Raw genomic sequence first — 20,258 nt, 5'->3', positions numbered from 1 at the left:
TGTGTCCATTGGGACTGAGTTCAGTTGGAGTGAATGTGAAGGAGTGGGGTCCATTGGGACTGAGTTCAGTTGGTGTGAATGTGAAGGAGATGGGTCCATTGGGACTGAGTTCAGTTGGAGTGAAGGTGAAGAAGTGGGGTCCATTGGGACTGAGTTCAATTGGAGTGAATGTGAAGCAGTGCTGACTATTGCGACTGAGATCAGTTGGAGTGAATGTGAAGGAGTGGGGTCCATTGGGATTGTGTTCAATTGAAGTGAATGTGAAGGAGTGGGGTCCATTGGGACTGAGTTCAGTAGGAGTGAATGTGAAGGACTGGGGTCCATTGGGACTGAGTTCAGGTGGAGTGAATGTGAAGGAGATGGGTCAATTGGGACTGAGTTCAATTGGAGTAAATGTGAAGGAGTGTGGTCCATTGGGACTGAGTTCAATTAAAGAGAATGTAAAGTAGTGGGGTCCATTGGGACTGAGTTCATTGGAGTGAAAGTGAAGAAGTGGGGTCCATTGGGACTGAGTTCATTGGAGTGAAAGTGAAGGAGTGGGGTCCATTGGGACTGAGTTCATTGGAGTGAAAGTGAAGGAGTGGGGTCCACTGGGACTGAGTTCAGTTGGAGTGAATGTAAAGGAGTGGGGTCCATTGGGACTGAGTTCAGTTGGAGTGAATGTGAAGGAGTGGGATCCATTAGGACTGAGATCAGTTGGAGTGAATGTGAAGGAGTGGGGTCCATTGGGACTGAGTTCAGTTGGAGTCAATGAGAAGGAGTGGGGTCCATTGGGACTGAGTTCAGTTGGAGTAAATGAGAAGGAGTGGTGTCCATTAGGACAGAGATCAGTTGGAGTGAATGTGAAGGAGTGGGGTCCATTGGGACTGAGTTCATTTGGAGTGAATGTGAAGGAGTGAGGTCCATTGGGACTGAGTTCAATTGGAGGTAATGTGAAGGAGTGGGGTCCATTGGGACTGAGTTCAATTGAAGTGAATGTGAAGGAGTGGGGCCCATTGGTACTGAGTTCAGTTGGAGTGAATATGAAGGAGTGGGGTCCATCGGGTCTGAGTTCAGTTGGAGTGAATGTGAAGGACTGGGGTCCATTGGGACTGAGTTCAGTTGTTCTGAATGTGAAGGAGTGGGGTCCATAGGGACTGAGTTCAGTTGGAGTGAATGTGAAGGAGTGGGGTCCATTGGGACTCAGTTCAGGAGGAGTGAATGTGAAGGACTGGCGTCCATTGCGACTGAGATCATTGGAGTGAATGTGAAACAGTGGGGTCCAGTGGGACTGAGTTCAGTCGGATTGAATGTGAAGAACTGGGATCTACTGGGACTGAGTTCAGTAGGAGTGAATGTGAAGGAGATGGGTCCATTGAGACTGAGTTCAATTGGAGTGAAAGTGAGGGAGTGGGGTCCATTGTGACTGAGTTCATTGGAGTGAAAGTGAAGGAGTGGGGTCCATTGGGACTGAGTTCAGTAGGAGTGAATGTGAAGGACTGGGGTCAAATGGGACTGAGTTCAGTAGGAGTGAATGTGAAGGAGATGGGTCCATTGGGACTGAGTTCAATTGGAGTGAATGTCAGGGAGTGGGGTCCATTGTGACTGAGTTGATTGGAGTGAAAGTGAAGGAGTGGGGTCCATTGGGACTAAGTTCAGTAGGAGTGAATGTGAAGGAGTGGGGTCCATTCGGGCTGAGTTCAGTTGGAGTGAATGTGAAGGAGTGGGGTCCATTGGGACTGAGTTCATTTGGAGTGAATGTGAAGGAGTGGGGTCCATTGGGACTCAATTCAGGAGGAGTGAATGTGAAGCAGATGGGTCCATTGGGACTAAGATCAGTTGGAGTGAATGTGAAGGAGTGGAGTCCATTCGGGCTGTGTTCGGTTGGAGTGAAGGTGAAGGAGTGGGGTCTATTGGGACTGAGTTCATTTGGAGTGAATGTGAAGGAGTGGGGTCCATTGGGACTGAGTTCAGTTGGAGTGAATGTGAAGAATTGGGGCCAATTGGGACTGAGTTCAGTTGGAGTGAATGTGGACGAATGCGGTCCATTCAGACTTAGTTCAGAAGGAGTGAATGTGATGGAGTGGGGTCCATTGGGACTGAGTTCATTTGGAGTGAATGTGAAGGAGTGGGAATGCATTGGGACTGAGTTCAATTAAAGTGAATGTGAAGGAGTGGGGTCCATTGGGACTGAGTTCATTTGGAGTGAATGTGAAGGAGTGGGGTCCATTGGGACTCAATTCAGGAGGAGTGAATGTGAAGCAGATGGGTCCATTGGGACTAAGATCAGTTGGAGTGAATGTGAAGGAGTGGAGTCCATTCGGGCTGTGTTCAGTTGGAGTGAAGGTGAAGGAGTGGGGTCCATTGGGACTGAGATCATTTGGAGTGAATGTGAAGGAGTGGGGTCCATTGGGACTGAGTTCAGTTGGAGTGAATGTGAAGAATTGGGGCCAATTGGGACTGAGTTCAGTTGGAGTGAATGTGGACGAATGGGGTCCATTCAGACTTAGTTCAGAAGGAGTGAATGTGATGGAGTGGGGTCCATTGGGACTGAGTTCATTTGGAGTGAATGTGAAGGAGTGGGATCCATTGGGACTGAGTTCAATTAAAGTGAATGTGAAGGAGTGGGGTCCATTGGGACTGAGTTCAGTTGGAGTGAATGTGAAGGAGTGGGGTCCATTGGGACTGTGTTCAGTTGGAGTGAATGTGAAGGAGTGAGATCCATTGGGACTGAGTTCAATTGGAGGTAATGTGAAGAAGTGGGGTCCATTGGGACTGAGTTCAATTGAAGTGAATGTGAAGGAGTGGGGCCCATTGGTACTGAGTTCAGTTGGAGTCAATATGAAGGAGTGGGGTCCATTGGGACTGAGTTCAGTTGGAGTGAATGTGAAAGAGTGGGGTCCATAGGGACTGAGTTCAGTTGGAGTGAATGTGAAGGAGTGGGGTCCATTGGGACTCAGTTCAGGAGGAGTGAATGTGAAGGACTGGCGTCCATTGGGACTGAGTTCAGTTGGAGTGAATGTGAAGGAGTGAGGTCCATTGGGACAGAGTTCAGTTGGAGTGAATGTGAAGGACTGGCGTCCATTGCGACTGAGATCATTGGAGTGAATGTGAAACAGTGGGGTCCAGTGGGACTGAGTTCAGTCGGATTGAATGTGAAGAACTGGGATCTACTGGGTCTGAGTTCAGTAGGAGTGAATGTGAAGGAGATGGGTCCATTGAGACTGAGTTCAATTGGAGTGAAAGTGAGGGAGTGGGGTCCATTGTGACTGAGTTCATTGGAGTGAAAGTGAAGGAGTGGGGTCCATTGGGACTGAGTTCAGTAGGAGTGAATGTGAAGGACTGGGGTCAAATGGGACTGAGTTCAGTAGGAGTGAATGTGAAGGAGATGGGTCCATTGGGACTGAGTTCAATTGGAGTGAATGTCAGGGAGTGGGGTCCATTGTGACTGAGTTGATTGGAGTGAAAGTGAAGGAGTGGGGTCCATTGGGACTAAGTTCAGTAGGAGTGAATGTGAAGGAGTGGGGTCCATTCGGGCTGTGTTCAGTGCGAGTGAATGTGAAGGAGTGGGGTCCATTGGGACTCAATTCAGGAGGAGTGAATGTGAAGCAGATGGGTCCATTGGGACTGAGTTCAGTTGGAGTGAATGTGAAGGAGATGGCTCCATTGGGACTGAGTTCAATTGGAGTAAATGTGAAGGAGTGGGGTCCATTGGGACTGAGTTCAGTTGGAGTGAATGAGAAGAAGTGGGGTCCATTAGGACTGAGATCAGTTGGAGTGAATGTGAAGGAGTGGGGTCCATTGGGACTGAGTTCAGTTGGAGAGAATGTGAAAGAGTGGGGTCCATTGGGACTGAGTTCAGTTGGAGTGAATGTGAAAGAGTGGGGTCCATTGGGACTGTGTTCAGTTGGAGTGAATGTGAAGAAGAGGGGTCCACTGGGACTGAGTTCATTGGTGTAAAAGTGAAGGAGTGGGGTCCACCGGGACTGAGTTCAGTTGGAGTGAATGTGAAGGACTGGGGTCCATTGGGACTGAGTTCAGTTGCAGTGAATGTGAAAGAGTGGGGTCCATTGGGACTGAGTTCATTGGAGTGAAAGTGAAGGAGTGGGGTCCACTGGGACTGAGTTCAGTTGGCGTGAATGTGAAGGAGTGGGGTCCATTGGGACTGAGTTCAATTGAAGTGAATGTGAAGGAGTGGGGTCCATTGGGACTGAGTTCAGTAGGAGTGAATGTGAAGGACTGGGGTCCATTGGGACTGAGTTCAGTTGCAGTGAATGTGAAAGAGTGGGGTCCATTAGGACTGAGTTCATTGGAGTGAAAGTGAAGGAGTGGGGTCTACTGGGACTGAGTTCAGTTGGCGTGAATATGAAGGAGTGGGGTCCATTGGGACTGAGTTCAATTGAAGTGAATGTGAAGGAGTGGGGTCCATTGGGACTGAGTTCAGTAGGAGTGAATGTGAAGGACTGGGGTCCATTGGGACTGAGTTCAGTTGCAGTGAATGTGAAAGAGTGGGGTCCATTGGGACTGAGTTCATTGGAGTGAAAGTGAAGGAGTGGGGTCCACTGGGACTGAGTTCAGTTGGCGTGAATGTGAAGGAGTGGGGTCCATTGGGACTGAGTTCAGTTGCAGTGAATGTGAAGGAGTGTAGGCAATTGGGACCGAGTGCAGTTGGAGTGAATATGAAGGAGTGGGGTCCATTGGGACTGAGTTCAATTGAAGTGAATGTGAAGGAGTGGGGTCCATTGGGACTGAGTTCAGTAGGAGTGAATGTGAAGGACTGGGGTCCATTGGGACTGAGTTCAGTTGCAGTGAATGTGAAAGAGTGGGGTCCATTGGGACTGAGTTCATTGGAGTGAAAGTGAAGGAGTGGGGTCCATTGGGACTGAGTTCAGTTGGCGTGAATGTGAACGAGTGGGGTCCATTGGGACTGATTTCAGTTGCAGTGAATGTGAAAGAGTGGGGTCCATTGGGACTGAGTTCAATTAAAGTGAATGTGAAGGAGTGTAGGCAATTGGGACCGAGTGCAGTTGGAGTGAATATGAAGGAGTGGGGTCCATTGGGACTGAGTTCAGTTGGAGTGAATGTGAAAGAGTGGGGTACAGAGGAACTGAGTTCAGTTGGAGTGAATGTGAAGGAGTGGGGTCCATTGGGACTGAGTTCAGTTGGAGTGAATGTGAAGAAGTGGGGTCCATTCTGACTGACTTCAATTGGAGTGAATGTGAAGGAGTGCGGACTATTGGGACTGAGATCAGTTGGAGTGAATGTGAAGGAGTGGGGTCCATTGGGACTGAGTTCAATTGAAGTGAATGTGAAGGAGTGGGGTCCATTGGGACTGAGTTCAGTAGGAGTGAATGTGAAGGACTGGGGTCCATTGGGACTGAGTTCAGTTTGAGTGAATGTGAAGGAGATGGGTCCATTGGGACTGAGTTCAATTGGAGTAAATGTGAAGGAGTGGGGTCCATTGGGACTGAGTTCAATTAAAGAGAATGTGAAGTAGTGGGGTCCATTGGGACTGAGTTCATTGGAGTGAAAGTGAAGAAGTGGGGTCCATTGGGACTGAGTTCATTGGAGTGAATGTGAAGGAGTGGGGTCCATTGGGACTGAGTTCAATTGACGTGAATGTGAAGGAGTGGGGTCCATTGGGACTGAGTTCAGTAGGAGTGAATGTGAAGGACTGGGGACCATTGGGACTGAGATCAGTTGGAGTGAATGTGAAGGAGATGTGTCCATTGGGACTGAGTTCAGTTGGAGTGAATGTGAAGGAGTGGGGTCCATTGGGACTGAGTTCAGTTGGTGTGAATGTGAAGGAGATGGGTCCATTGGGACTGAGTTCAGTTGGAGTGAAGGTGAAGAAGTGGGGTCCATTGGGACTGAGTTCAATTGGAGTGAATGTGAAGCAGTGCTGACTATTGCGACTGAGATCAGTTGGAGTGAATGTGAAGGAGTGGGGTCCATTGGGATTGTGTTCAATTGAAGTGAATGTGAAGGAGTGGGGTCCATTGGGACTGAGTTCAGTAGGAGTGAATGTGAAGGACTGGGGTCCATTGGGACTGAGTTCAGGTGGAGTGAATGTGAAGGAGATGGGTCAATTGGGACTGAGTTCAATTGGAGTAAATGTGAAGGAGTGTGGTCCATTGGGACTGAGTTCAATTAAAGAGAATGTAAAGTAGTGGGGTCCATTGGGACTGAGTTCATTGGAGTGAAAGTGAAGAAGTGGGGTCCATTGGGACTGAGTTCATTGGAGTGAAAGTGAAGGAGTGGGGTCCATTGGGACTGAGTTCATTGGAGTGAAAGTGAAGGAGTGGGGTCCACTGGGACTGAGTTCAGTTGGAGTGAATGTAAAGGAGTGGGGTCCATTGGGACTGAGTTCAGTTGGAGTGAATGTGAAGGAGTGGGATCCATTAGGACTGAGATCAGTTGGAGTGAATGTGAAGGAGTGGGGTCCATTGGGACTGAGTTCAGTTGGAGTCAATGAGAAGGAGTGGGGTCCATTGGGACTGAGTTCAGTTGGAGTAAATGAGAAGGAGTGGTGTCCATTAGGACAGAGATCAGTTGGAGTGAATGTGAAGGAGTGGGGTCCATTGGGACTGAGTTCATTTGGAGTGAATGTGAAGGAGTGAGGTCCATTGGGACTGAGTTCAATTGGAGGTAATGTGAAGGAGTGGGGTCCATTGGGACTGAGTTCAATTGAAGTGAATGTGAAGGAGTGGGGCCCATTGGTACTGAGTTCAGTTGGAGTGAATATGAAGGAGTGGGGTCCATCGGGTCTGAGTTCAGTTGGAGTGAATGTGAAAGAGTGGGGTCCATAGGGACTGAGTTCAGTTGGAGTGAATGTGAAGGAGTGGGGTCCATTGGGACTGAGTTCAGTTGGAGTGAATGTGAAGGAGATGGGTCCATTGGGACTGAGTTCAATTTGAGTAAATGTGAAGGAGTGGGGTCCATTGGGACTGAGTTCAATAAAAGAGAATGTGAAGTAGTGGGGTCCATTGGGACTGAGTTCATTGGAGTGAAAGTGAAGAAGTGGGGTCCATTGGGACTGAGTTCATTGGAGTGAATGTGAAGGAGTGGGGTCCATTGGGACTGAGTTCTGTTTGAGTGAATGTGAAGGAGTGGGATCCAAAGTGACTGAGTTCAGTTGGAGTGAATGTGTAGGAGTGGGGTCCATTGTGACTGAGTTCAATTGAAGTGAACGTGAAGGAGTGCGGACTATTGGGACTGAGATCTGTTGGAGTGAATATGAAGGAGTGGGGTCCATTGGGACTGAGTTCAATTGAAGTGAATGTGAAGGAGTGGGTTCATTGGGACTGAGTTCAGTTGGTGTCAATGAGAAGGAGTGGGGTTCATTGGGACTGAGTTCAGTTGCAGTGAATGAGAAGGACTGGGGTCCATTAGGACTGAGATCAGTTGGAGTGAATGTGAAGGAGTGGGGTCCATTGGGACTGACTTCAATTGGAGTGAATGTGAAGGATTGCGGACTATTGGGACTGAGATCAGTTGGAGTGAATGTGAAGAAGTGGGGTCCATTGGGACTGAGTTCAATTGGAGTGAATGTGAAGCAGTGCGGACTATTGCGACTGAGATAAGTTGGAGTGAATGTGAAGGAGTGGGGTCCACTGGGACTGAGTTCAGTTGGAGTGAATGTGAAGGAGTGGGGTCCATTGGGACTGAGTTCAGTTGGAGTGAATGTGAAGGAGTGGGATCCATTAGGACTGAGATCAGTTGGAGTGAATGTGAAGGAGTGGGGTCCATTGGGACTGAGTTCAGTTGGAGTCAATGAGAAGGAGTGGGGTCCATTGGGACTGAGTTCAGTTGGAGTAAATGAGAAGGAGTGGTGTCCATTAGGACTGAGATCAGTTGGAGTGAATGTGAAGGAGTGGGGTCCATTGGGACTGAGTTCATTTGGAGTGAATGTGAAGGAGTGAGGTCCATTGGGACTGATTTCAATTGGAGGTAATGTGAAGGAGTGGGGTCCATTGGGACTGAGTTCAATTGAAGTGAATGTGAAGGAGTGGGGCCCATTGGTACTGAGTTCAGTTGGAGTGAATATGAAGGAGTGGGGTCCATCGGGTCTGAGTTCAGTTGGAGTGAATGTGAAAGAGTGGGGTCCATAGGGACTGAGTTCAGTTGGAGTGAATGTGAAGGAGTGGGGTCCATTGGGACTGAGTTCAGTTGGAGTGAATGTGAAGGAGATGGGTCCATTGGGACTGAGTTCAATTTGAGTAAATGTGAAGGAGTGGGGTCCATTGGGACTGAGTTCAATAAAAGAGAATGTGAAGTAGTGGGGTCCATTGGGACTGAGTTCATTGGAGTGAAAGTGAAGAAGTGGGGTCCATTGGGACTGAGTTCATTGGAGTGAATGTGAAGGAGTGGGGTCCATTGGGACTGAGTTCTGTTTGAGTGAATGTGAAGGAGTGGGATCCAAAGTGACTGAGTTCAGTTGGAGTGAATGTGTAGTAGTGGGGTCCATTGGGACTGAGTTCAATTGAAGTGAACGTGAAGGAGTGCGGACTATTGGGACTGAGATCTGTTGGAGTGAATATGAAGGAGTGGGGTCCATTGGGACTGAGTTCAATTGAAGTGAATGTGAAGGAGTGGGTTCATTGGGACTGAGTTCAGTTGGTGTCAATGAGAAGGAGTGGGGTTCATTGGGACTGAGTTCAGTTGCAGTGAATGAGAAGGACTGGGGTCCATTAGGACTGAGATCAGTTGGAGTGAATGTGAAGGAGTGGGGTCCATTGGGACTGACTTCAATTGGAGTGAATGTGAAGGATTGCGGACTATTGGGACTGAGATCAGTTGGAGTGAATGTGAAGAAGTGGGGTCCATTGGGACTGAGTTCAATTGGAGTGAATGTGAAGCAGTGCGGACTATTGCGACTGAGATAAGTTGGAGTGAATGTGAAGGAGTGGGGTCCATTGGGACTGAGTTCAATTGAAGTGAATGTGAAGGAGTGGGGTCCTTTGGGACTGAGTTCAATTGAAGTGAATGTGAAGGACTGGGGTCCATTGGGACTGAGTTCAGTTGGAGTGAATGTGAAGGAGATGGGTTTATTGGGACTGAGTTCAGTTGGAGTGAATGTGAAGAAGTGGGGTCCATTGGGTCTGAGTTCAATTGGAGTGAATGTGAAGCAGTGCGGACTATTGCGACTGAGATAAGTTGGAGTGAATGTGAAGGAGTGGGGTCCATTGGGACTGAGTTCAATTGAAGTGAATGTGAAGGAGTGGGGTCCATTGGGACTGAGTTCAGTAGGAGTGAATGTGAAGGAGTGGGGTCTATTGGGACTGAGATCAGTTGGAGAGAATGTGAAAGAGTTGGGTCCATTGGGACTGAGTTCAGTTGGACTGAATGTGAAGGAGTGGGGTCCATTGGGACTGAGTTCAGTTGGAGTGAATGTGAAAGAGTGGGGTCCATTGGGACTGTGTTCAGTTGGAGTGAATGTGAAGCAGTGCGGACTATTGCGACTGAGATAAGTTGGAGTGAATGTGAAGGAGTGGGGTCCATTGGGACTGAGTTCAATTGAAGTGAATGTGAAGGAGTGGGGTCCATTGGGACTGAGTTCAGTAGGAGTGAATGTGAAGGAGTGGGGTCTATTGGGACTGAGATCAGTTGGAGAGAATGTGAAAGAGTTGGGTCCATTGGGACTGAGTTCAGTTGGACTGAATGTGAAGGAGTGGGGTCCATTGGGACTGAGTTCAGGTGGAGTGAATGTGAAAGAGTGGGGTCCATTGGGACTGTGTTCAGTTGGAGTGAATGTGAAGGAGTGAGATCCATTGGGACTGAGTTCAATTGGAGGTAATGTGAAGGAGTGGGCCCATTGGTACTGAGTTCAGTTGGAGTGAATATGAAGGAGTGGGGTCCATCGAAACTGAGTTCAGTTGGAGTGAATGTGAAAGAGTGGGGTCCATAGGGACTGAGTTCAGTTGGAGTGAATGTGAAGGAGTGGGGTCCATTGGGACTGTGTTCAGTTGGAGTGAATGTGAAGAAGTGGGTTCCATTGGGACTGAGTTCAATTGGAGTGAATGTGAAGGAGTGCGGACTATTGGGACTGAGTTCATTAGAGTGAAAGTGAAGGAGTGGGGTCCATTGGGACTGAGTTCAGTAGGAGTGAATGTGAAGGAGATGTGTCCATTGGGATTGAGTTCAATTGGAGTGAATGTGAGGGAGATGTGTCCATTGGGATTGAGTTCAATTGGAGTGAATGTGAGGGAGTGGGGTCCATTCTGACTGAGTTCATTGGAGTGAAAGTGAAGGAGTGGGGTCCACTGGGACTGAGTTCAGTTGGAGTGAATGTGAAGGACTGGGGTCCATTGGGACTGAGTTCAGTTGCAGTGAATGTGAAAGAGTGTGGTCCATTGGGACTGAGTTCAATTAAAGTGAATGTGAAGGAGTGTGGGCAATTGGGACCGAGTGCAGTTGGAGTGAATATGAAGGAGTGGGGTCCATTGGGACTGAGTTCAGTTGGAGTGAATGTGAAAGAGTGGGGTCCATAGGAACTCAGTTCAGTTGGAGTGAATGTGAAGGAGTGCGGACTATTGGGACTGAGATCAGTTGGAGTGAATGTGAAGGAGTGGGGTCCATTGGGACTGAGTTCAATTGAAGTGAATGTGAAGGAGTGGGGTCCATTGGGACTGAGTTCAGTAGGAGTGAATGTGAAGGACTGGGGTCCTTTGGGACTGAGTTCAGTTGGAGTGAATGTGAAGGAGATGGGTCCATTGGGACTGAGTTCAGTTGGAGTGAATGTGAAGAAGTGGGGTCCATTGGGACTGAGTTCAATTGAAGTGAATGTGAAGGAGTGCGGACTATTGCGACTGAGATCAGTTGGAGTGAATGTGAAGGAGTGGGGTCCATTGGGACTGAGTTCAATTGAAGTGAATGTGAAGGAGTGGGGTCCATTGGGACTGAGTTCAGTAGGAGTGAATGTGAAGGACTGGCGTCCATTGGGACTGAGTTCAGTTGGAGTGAATGTGAAGGAGATGGGTCCATTGGGACTGAGTTCAATTGGAGTAAATGTGAAGGAGTGGGGTCCATTGGGACTGAGTTCAATTAAAGAGAATGTGAAGTAGTGGGGTCCATTGGGACTGAGTTCATTGGAGTGAAAGTGAAGAAGAGGGGTCCATTGGGACTGAGTTCATTGGAGTAAAAGTGAAGGAGTGGTGTCCACTGGGACTGAGTTCAGTTGGAGTGAATGTGAAGGAGTGGGTTCCATTGGGACTGAGTTCAGTTGGAGTGAATGTGAAGGAGTGGGATCCATAGTGACTGAGTTCAGTTGGAGTGAATGTGAAGGAGTGGGGTCCATTGGGACTGAGTTCAGTTGGAGTGAATGTGAAGAAGTGGGGTCCATTGGGACTGAGTTCATTGGAGTGAAAGTGAAGAAGAGGGGTCCATTGGGACTGAGTTCATTGGAGTAAAAGTGAAGGAGTGGGGTCCATTGGGACTGAGTTCAGTTGGAGTCAATGAGAAGGAGTGGGGTCCATTGGGACTGAGTTCAGTTGGAGTGAATGAGAAGGAGTGGGGTCCATTGGGACTGAGTTCAGTTGGAGTGAATGAGAAGGAGCGGGGTCCATTAGGACTGAGATCAGTTGGAGTGAATGTGAAGGAGTGGGGTCCATTGGGACTGACTTCAATTGGAGTGAATGTGAAGGAGTGCGGACTATTGGGACTGAGATCAGTTGGAGTGAATGTGAAGGAGTGGGGTCCATTGGGACTGAGTTCAGTCGGAGTGAATGTGAAGGACTGGGGTCCATTGGGACTGAGTTCAGTTGGAGTGAATGTGAAGGAGATGGGTCCATTGGGACTGAGTTCAGTTGGAGTGAATGTGAAGAAGTGGGGTCCATTGGGACTGAGTTCAATTGGAGTGAATGTGAAGCAGTGCTGACTATTGCGACTGAGATCAGTTGGAGTGAATGTGAAGGAGTGGGGTCCATTGGGACTGAGTTGAATTGAAGTGAATGTGAAGGAGTGGGGTCCATTGGGACTGAGTTCTGTTGGAGTGAATGTGAAGGACTGGTGTCTATTGGGACTGAGTTCAGTTGGAGTGAATGTGAAGGTGTGGGGTCCATTGGGACTGAGTTCAATTAAAGAGAATGTGAAGTAGTGGGGTCCATTGGGACTGAGTTCATTGGAGTGAAAGTGAAGAAGTGGGGTCCATTGGGACTGAGTTCATTGGAGTGAAAGTGAAGGAGTGGGGTCCATTGGGACTGAGTTCATTGGAGTGAAAGTGAGGGAGTGGGGTCCACTGGGACTGAGTTCAGTTGGAGTGAATGTGAAGGAGTGGGGACCATTGGGACTGAGTTCAGTTGGAGTGAATGTGAAGGAGTGGGATCCATCGTGACTGAGTTCAGTTGGAGTGAATGTGAAAGAGTGGGTTCCATTGGGACTGTGTTCAGTTGGAGTGAATGTGAAGGAGTGAGGTCCATTGGGACTGAGTTCAATTGGAGGTAATGTGAAGGAGTGGGGTCCATTGGGACTGAGTTCAATTGAAGTGAATGTGAAGGAGTGGGGCCCATTGGTACTGAGTTCAGTTGGAGTAAATATGAAGGAGTGGGGTCCATTGGGACTGAGTTCAGTTGGAGTGAATGAGAAGGAGTGGGGTCCATTAGGACTGAGATCAGTTGGAGTGAATTTGAAGGAGTGGGGTCCATTGGGACTGAGTTCAGTAGGAGTGAATGTGAAGGAGTGGGGTCCATTGGGACTGAGTTCAATTGGAGTTAATGTGAATGAGTGGGGTCCATTGGGACTGAGTTCAATTGAAGTGAATGAGAAGGAGTGGGGCCCATTGGGACTGAGTTCAGTTGGAGTGAATGTGAAGGAGTGGGGTCCATTGGGACTGAGTTCAGCTGGAGTGAAAGTGAAGGAGTTGGGTCCATTGGAACTGAGTTCAGTTGGAGTGAATGTGAAGGAGTGGGGTTCATTGGGACTGAGTTCAGTTGGAGTTAACGTGAAGGAGTGGGGTCCATTGGGACTGAGTTTAGTTGGAGTGAATGTGAAGGAGTGGTGTCCATTGGGACTGAGTTCAATTGGAGTGAATGTGAAGGAGTAGGGTCCATTGGGTCTGAGTTCAGTTGGAGTGAATGTGAAGGAGTGGGGTCCATTGGGACTGAGTTCAGTTGGAGTGAATGGGAAGGAGTGGGGTCCATTGGTACTGAGTTCAGTTGGAGTGAATGTGAAGGAGTGGGGTCCATTGGGACTGAGTTCAGTTGGAGTGAATGTGAAGGGGTGGGGTTCTATTTGGATTGAGTTTAGTAGGAGTGAATGGGAAGTGGTTGTTTCATTGGGACTAGATTCTGTAGGAGTGAATGGGCAGGGGTAGGGTCCATTTGCTGTGTGGACTTTGTGAGTGAATTGGAAGAGGTGGGATCAATCAGGAGTGTGGGTCATGGGAGAGAGTGGTGTCTCATTGGGAGTGTAGCTGATGTGAGTGAATGAGAACGGTGGGGCGTATTGGGAGTGCGGACAGAGGGAGTGAATAGATAGGGATGGAATCCCATTGAGACTGTGGATGATGGGATGTGAGTGGCCATTTTCATCACAATAATAATAAAAAATTATTTATAGTGTAGTGTTCATACAAATGATGTAGTTAGAAGTACTTTATATTGGAATAAAGAAATAAATGACCTCAATACCCTGTAGCTCCCTTTATTTCACTATAATGCTGCTGCATCTGATTTTGCCTTCATCCTCTCAAACTGCATGGAGAATTCTATCAGATCATGATCACTACCTCCAAAGGATTCCTTTACCTTAAACGCAGTATAGATCTCTCCCAAAGAAGTATTTAACAGGAGAATGATGCAACTAAAAGCAGCATTAAAGGAAAAGAGAGGGTATATAATGGTACAAAATTTACTGGGAAGTTAGGGGATTGGGAAGCTTTTTAACAAAACACCAGAAGGCAACTAGAAAAGCCACGAGGAGAGAAAAGAACTAAGAAGATAAGCAAGTCTATAATATCAAAGAGAAGACCAAGGGGTTTTTTTCAGATATATCAACAGTAAAAGAAAGGCAAGAGTGGGCATTGGACTGTTGGAAAATGGCACCAGAGAGGAATTAATGGGGGACAATTTCAGTAAGTATTTTGCATCCGTCATCACTGTGGAAGACAGCAGCAGTATGCCAGACATTTGAGATTGTCAGGGAGGCAAAGTGAGTGTAGGTGCTGTTACTAAGGAGAGGGTGCTTGGGAAACTGAAAGGTCTGAAGGTAGATAAGTCACCTGAACCAGATGGACTACAACCCAGGGTTCTGAAAGAGGGAGCTGAAGAGATTGTAGAGGCATTAGTAATGATCATTTCAAGGATCACTAGATTCCGGAATGGTTCTAAAGGAAAAATACAAATGTCACTCCACTCTATAAGAAGGGAGGGAGGTAAAACACAGGAAACTATAGGCCGGTTAGCCTGACCTCAGTGGCTGGGAAGATGCTGGAGTCCATTATTAAGAATGAGGTTTCTGGGTACTTGCAGGCACATAAGGCCATAAGATACAGGAGCAGAATTAGGCCATTTGGCTCATTGGGTCTGCTCTGCCATTCATCATGGCTGATCCAAATTTCCTGCCAGCCTCAATCTTTTGCCTTCTCCCCTTATCCCTTCATGCCCTGACCAATTAAGAACTTATCATCCTTTGGCTTAAATATACATAAAGACTAAGTCTCCACAGCTGCTTGTGACAAAGAATTCAACAGACTCACCTCCCTTTGGCTAAAGAAATTTCTCCTCAAATTTGTTCTAAAAGGATGCCCCTCTAATCTGAGTCCTCTGGTCTTAGACTCCACTACCATAGGAAACATCCTCTCTATATCCACTCCTTTCACCATTCGATGTTTCATTGAGATCACCCCTCGTTCTTCTGCATTCTAGTGAATACATGCCCGGAGCCATCAAGTGCACTTCATATGACAAGGCATTCAATCCTGGAATCATTTTTGTGAACCTTCTTTTAACCCTCTTCAGTTTCAGCACATCCTTTCAAAGATAAGGGGCCAAACCCTACTCACAGCGCTCCAAGTGAGCCCTCACCAGTGCTCTGTAAAGTCTCAACATTACATCCTTGCTTTTGTATTCTAGTCCTCTTGAAAGGAATGCTAACATTGCATTTGCCTTCCTCACCACACACTTAACCTTCAAAATAACCTTTGCAGAAATCTCCAGAATGACTCCCAAGTCCCTTTCCACCTCAGTTCTTGTATCTTCTCTCCACTTAGAAAATAGTCAATTCTTTCATTTCTTCTACCAAAGGGCATGACCATACACATCCCAACACTGTATTCCACCTGCCATTTCTTTGTCCATTCTCCTAATCTGTCTAAGTCTTTCTGGAGCCTCTCTACTTCCTCAAAACTACCTGCCCTTCCAGCTATCTTCCAATCACCTTCATGCTTTGCAACAAAACCAACAAGTCCATCATCCAAATCATTGGTATATAATGTAAAAGAAAAATTGGTCCCCTGTGAACACCACTAGTCACTGGCAGCCAACCAGAAAATACTCCCTTTATTCCCACTCTTTGCCTCCTGGCAATCAGCTACTGCTTTATTCATGCTAGAAACTTCCCTGTAGTACCATGGTCTCCTAGCTTGTTAAGCAGCCTCATGTGTGACACCTTGTCAAAGGCTTTCTGAAAATCCAAGTGAACATCATCAATTGTCCTTTCTCTATTGTGCTTACTATTTCTTCAAAGAATTCCAACAGATTTGACAGGCAAGATATTCCCTTGATGAAACCATGCTGACTACTGCCTATTTTAACATGTGCCTCCAAGTACTCCGACACCTCACCCTTAATAATATGGTAACTTCACAAACTTCATGACCCTAATACCTGGAACTTCCACCATACTGCTAGTGTCTTCCACAGTGAAGACTGACACAAAATACTTAATTAGGTTTGTCACCATTTCATTCTCCCCCATTACTACCTCTTCAACATCATTTTCCTGTGGTCTGATATTTACTCTTGCCTCTCTTTTATACTTTATGTATCTGAAGAAATGTTTGCTATCCTGTTTAATATTATTAGCTAGCTTACTTTCATATTTTCTGTCTTTACCTTTTTTTAGTTGCCTTCTGTTGATTTTTAAAAACTTCTTAATTTTCTAACTTCCCACTGATTTTTGCTCTATTATATGGTCTTTGGCTTTTATGTTGGCTTTGACTTCTCTTGTTAGCTACAGTTGTGTCATCTTTCCTTTAGAATATGTCTTCCTCTTTGGGATGTATACATCCTGTGCCTCCCAAATTGCTTCCAGAAATTCCAGCCATTGCTGTTCTGCCATCATCCCTGCCGGTGTTCCCTTTCAATCAACTTTGTCCAACTCCTCTCTCATGCCTCTGTAATTCCCTTTACTCCACTGGAATACTGGTACATCTGGCTTTAGTTTCTAATTCTTAAATTCTAGGGTGAATTCGATCACATACCCCTAAAGGTTCTTTTACCTTAAGTTCTCTAATCAATTCTGGTTCATTGCACAACACCTAATCCAGAATAGCTGATCCATTGGTGGGCTCAACAATGAGCTGCACTAAAAAGCCATCTCATAGGCACTCTAGAATCCAGCACCAACCTGATTTTTCCAAACTACCTACATATTGAAGTCCCTCATGACTATTATGCATTGCCCTTTTGGCATGCATTTTCTATCTCCCATTATAATTTGTACGCTACATCCTTACTACTGTTAGGGGATCTGTATACAACTCCCATCAGGGTCTTTTTACCATTGAAATTCCTTAGCTCTAACCACAATGATTCAACATCTTCCGACCATATGTCACCTCTTTCTAATGATTTGGTTTCATTTTTTACCAACAGAGCATCGCTGTTCCCTCTGCCTTCCTGCCTGTCCTTTCAGTACAGTGTACCCTTGGACATTAAGCTCCCAGCTACAATCTTCTTTCAGCCATGATTCAGTGATGCCTACAACATCATACCTACCAATCTGCAACTGTGTTTCAAGTTCCTCTATCTTATCCTGTATACTGCACACATTCAAATATAACACCTTAGTCCTGTATTCACCTGGTTTTAATTTTGATCACCTTTTACTTTGTAACTCATCCTGTTTGCCCTATCAACAGCCTCTCCTCACTACACACTGCCTCTGTTTGTAAACCAGCTACCTCATCTTCAGCACTATTATCCACCTTTCCTGAGCTTTTTGCATTCAGGACACTAGCCACACCATGCTCAACCGTTTGATTCCCAACTTTGTCTGTGGTCTTACCAACATCTGCCTCCACAACCGCTCCACGAACTGTTCTGGTGCTCTGATTCCCATCCCCCTGCAACTCTAGTTTAAACCCGACCTGCTGAGTTCATCCAGCTTTTGTACGTGTTGATTTGACCACAGCATCTGCAGTGTACTTTGTGTCTAGTTTAAACCCCACTGAGCAGCATTAACAAACCTTACTACTAGAATATTACTGCACCCTCCAGTTCAGGGGCAAATTGTACCTTCTAAATCAGTCCCACCTTGCTTGGTAGAGAGCCCAATGATCCAAGCATCTTTTGCTCTCCCTCCTACACCAACTCCTTAGCCACATATTACACTGTTTAATCTTTCTAGGTCTGACCTCACTAGCACGTGGCAGAGGTAACAATCCTGAGATCACAACCCTGGAGGTCCTGACCTTTATTTAGCACCTAACTCCATAAACTCCCTATGCAGAACCTCATCCCTCATCCTGTCCATATTACTGATAAGAACATGAACCATGACTTCTGGCTGTTCACCCACCCACTTAAGAATGCTGAGGACTTGATCCAGAACACCTGTCACCTGGGAGGCAACATACCACTTGAGAATCTCGTTCTTGCCCACTGAACCTCCTGTGCGTTCCCCTAACTAACAAATCCCCTATCCACTTCTTCCCCCTTCCCATCTGAGTCACAGAGGTAGACTCGGTGCCAGAGACCTAACCACTGTGACTTTCCTCTGTTAGGTCAATTCCCCCCCCCCCAACAGTATCAAAGGTTGTTGCGGGGGAGAGCCATAGAGGTACTCTGGACCGGCTCCTTGACCCTTTTTCCCTTCCTGACTCAGTCTCAGCACATGATAAATAGGCAAAAGTAGACAAGGTTTCCTTCAGGAGAAATGTTTTCTGACAAGTTTGTTGGAATTCTTTGAGGAAGTAACAGGTAAGGTAGACAAAGGTAGATGCTCTTTACCTGGATTTTCAGAAGGCCTCTGACAAGGTGCCACACAAGGCTGCTAAACAAGTTAAGATCCATGTATTACAGGAAAGATAGCTGCCAGTGACTAGTGGTGTTTCACAAGGGTTGCTGTTGGAACTGTTTCTTTTCACATTATATGTCAATGACCTGGATGATGGAATTGAATGACTTTGTGGCCAAACTTGCAGACAATACAAAGATAGGTGGAGGAGCAGGTACTGTTGAGGAAGCAGGGAATCTGCAGAGGAACTTACACAGATTAGGAGATTGGGCGAAGGAGTGGCAGATGGAATACAGTGGAGGGAAGTGTATATTCATGCACTTTGGTAGAAGGTGTAAAGGTGTGGAGTATTTTTTAAACTGGGAACAAATTCAGAAATCAGAGGTGCAAAGAGACTTGGGAGACCTTGTAGAGCAGGGGTTCCTATCCTGGAGTCTACAGACCCCTCAGTTAATGGTAAGGATCCGTGGCTTAAAAAAGATTGGGAACACCTGACATAGAGAATTTCCTAAAGCAGCTGTTCCCAAACTGGAATCCATGGACCCCTTGCTTAACGGCATTGGTCCGTGGCATAAAAAAGGTTGGGAACCCCTGCCCTGAATGTTAACTTGCAGGTTGAGCCAGTGATAAGGAAAACAAGTGCAATGGTAGCATTCATTTCAAAAGAACTAGAATATAAAGCTGAAGTTTTATAGTAAGACCACACTTAGAATATTGTGAGAAGTTTTCAGCCCCATTTCTAAGAAAGGATGAGTTGGCATTAGCAAGAGTGCAAAGGAGGTTTACGAGAGTGATCCCCAGGAATTAAAATACGAGGGGCATTTGATGACTCTGGTCCTGTACTCACGAGTTTAAAAGAATGAGGGAGGATGTCATTGGAACCTATCGAATATTGAAAGGCCTAGACTGAGTGGGGGAGTCTACGGTCAAAGGACACAACCTCAGAATACAAGGATGTCCCTTTAGAACACAGATGAAGAGGAATTGCCTTAGCCAAAAAGTGGTGAATCTGTGCAACTTATTACCACGGACAACTGTGGAGGCCGATTTATTGGGTGTATTTAAAACGAAGATTGATTAGTCGGGGTTTTAAATGTTGCAGGGAGAAGGCAAGAGATTAGGGTTGAGAGGGTTTATAAATCAGTCATGATGGAATGGTGGAGCATACTCAATGGGTCAAATGACCTAATTCTGATCTTAAAAATGAAGGTAAACTACGCCTGGACAAGCAGTAGAATCACCAAGGCACAGATGGCTAAGGACCCAACATGAGGTAAATGGGATGAGTATAGGTGAGTGAAATGGTCAGCATGGACAATGTGGGCTGAATGGCCTGTTATTGAGCTTATCTCTGTGACCATGACACCATTGTTCCAAGGGTGAACAATTAATGTTGGGCTCCATGGCAACCCTTATGTGATGACAGCATGACTGGTGATGAGAGTTGCCCACCCACACATTTCAGATGCAAACAATACGTACATTGACAGCCATTTCAGCAGTGAAGTCCTGGTTTAGCTTCTCCACTGAGCCATTAACTTTATCATAGAGTTGGCCAAAGTTAGAGTCCACTGGGACCCGGTCCTTGCACCAAGGGTTCATCGCTGCAACAGGAGAGTCAGCACAATTACTTCCAGGACAACACACTCAGATAATGCTCAGCTGTGGACTGAAATTCACTCTAAAATCACATTCCTGCAGTCAGGTACAGAATGAAACTCCCTCTACACTGTGCCCATCCTGGAATCAGAGAAGCTCCACACAGTCCTGTCACACACTCCCGGGGTCAGACACAGAGTGAAACTCCCTCCACACCGTCCCATCACACACTCCCGGGGTCAGACACAGAGTGAAACTCCCTCCACACCGTCCCATCACACACTCCCGGGGTCAGACACAGAGTGAAACTCCCTCCACACCGTCCCATCACACACTCCCGGGGTCAGACACAGAGTGAATCTCCCTCCACACCGTCCCATCACACACTCCCGGGGTCAGACACAGAGTGAAACTCCCTCCACACCGTCCCATCACACACTCCTGGGGTGAGACACAGAGTTAAACTCCCTCTACACCGTCCCATCACACACTCCCAGGGCCAGACA

At 46.8% G+C, this 20,258-nt stretch overlaps 1 protein-coding gene across 1 annotated transcript in view; it reads right to left on the bottom strand.

The window, feature by feature from the left end:
- The window catches only part of LOC132389184 (E3 ubiquitin-protein ligase DCST1-like), a 305,306-nt gene that overhangs the window by 243,664 nt on the left and 41,384 nt on the right, over positions 1 to 20,258 (bottom strand). Inside the window, exon 9 of the mRNA XM_059961644.1 lies at positions 19,636 to 19,757. Within this exon, the coding sequence (XP_059817627.1) occupies positions 19,636 to 19,757 (122 nt within the window). The remainder of the gene's footprint in view (positions 1 to 19,635; positions 19,758 to 20,258) is intronic.

The sequence above is a fragment of the Hypanus sabinus genome, unplaced genomic scaffold (genome assembly GCF_030144855.1).
Source record: "Hypanus sabinus isolate sHypSab1 unplaced genomic scaffold, sHypSab1.hap1 scaffold_494, whole genome shotgun sequence".
NCBI classification, from domain to species: Eukaryota; Metazoa; Chordata; class Chondrichthyes; order Myliobatiformes; family Dasyatidae; genus Hypanus; species Hypanus sabinus.
This window is presented reverse-complemented; position numbering and strand designations above follow the sequence as displayed.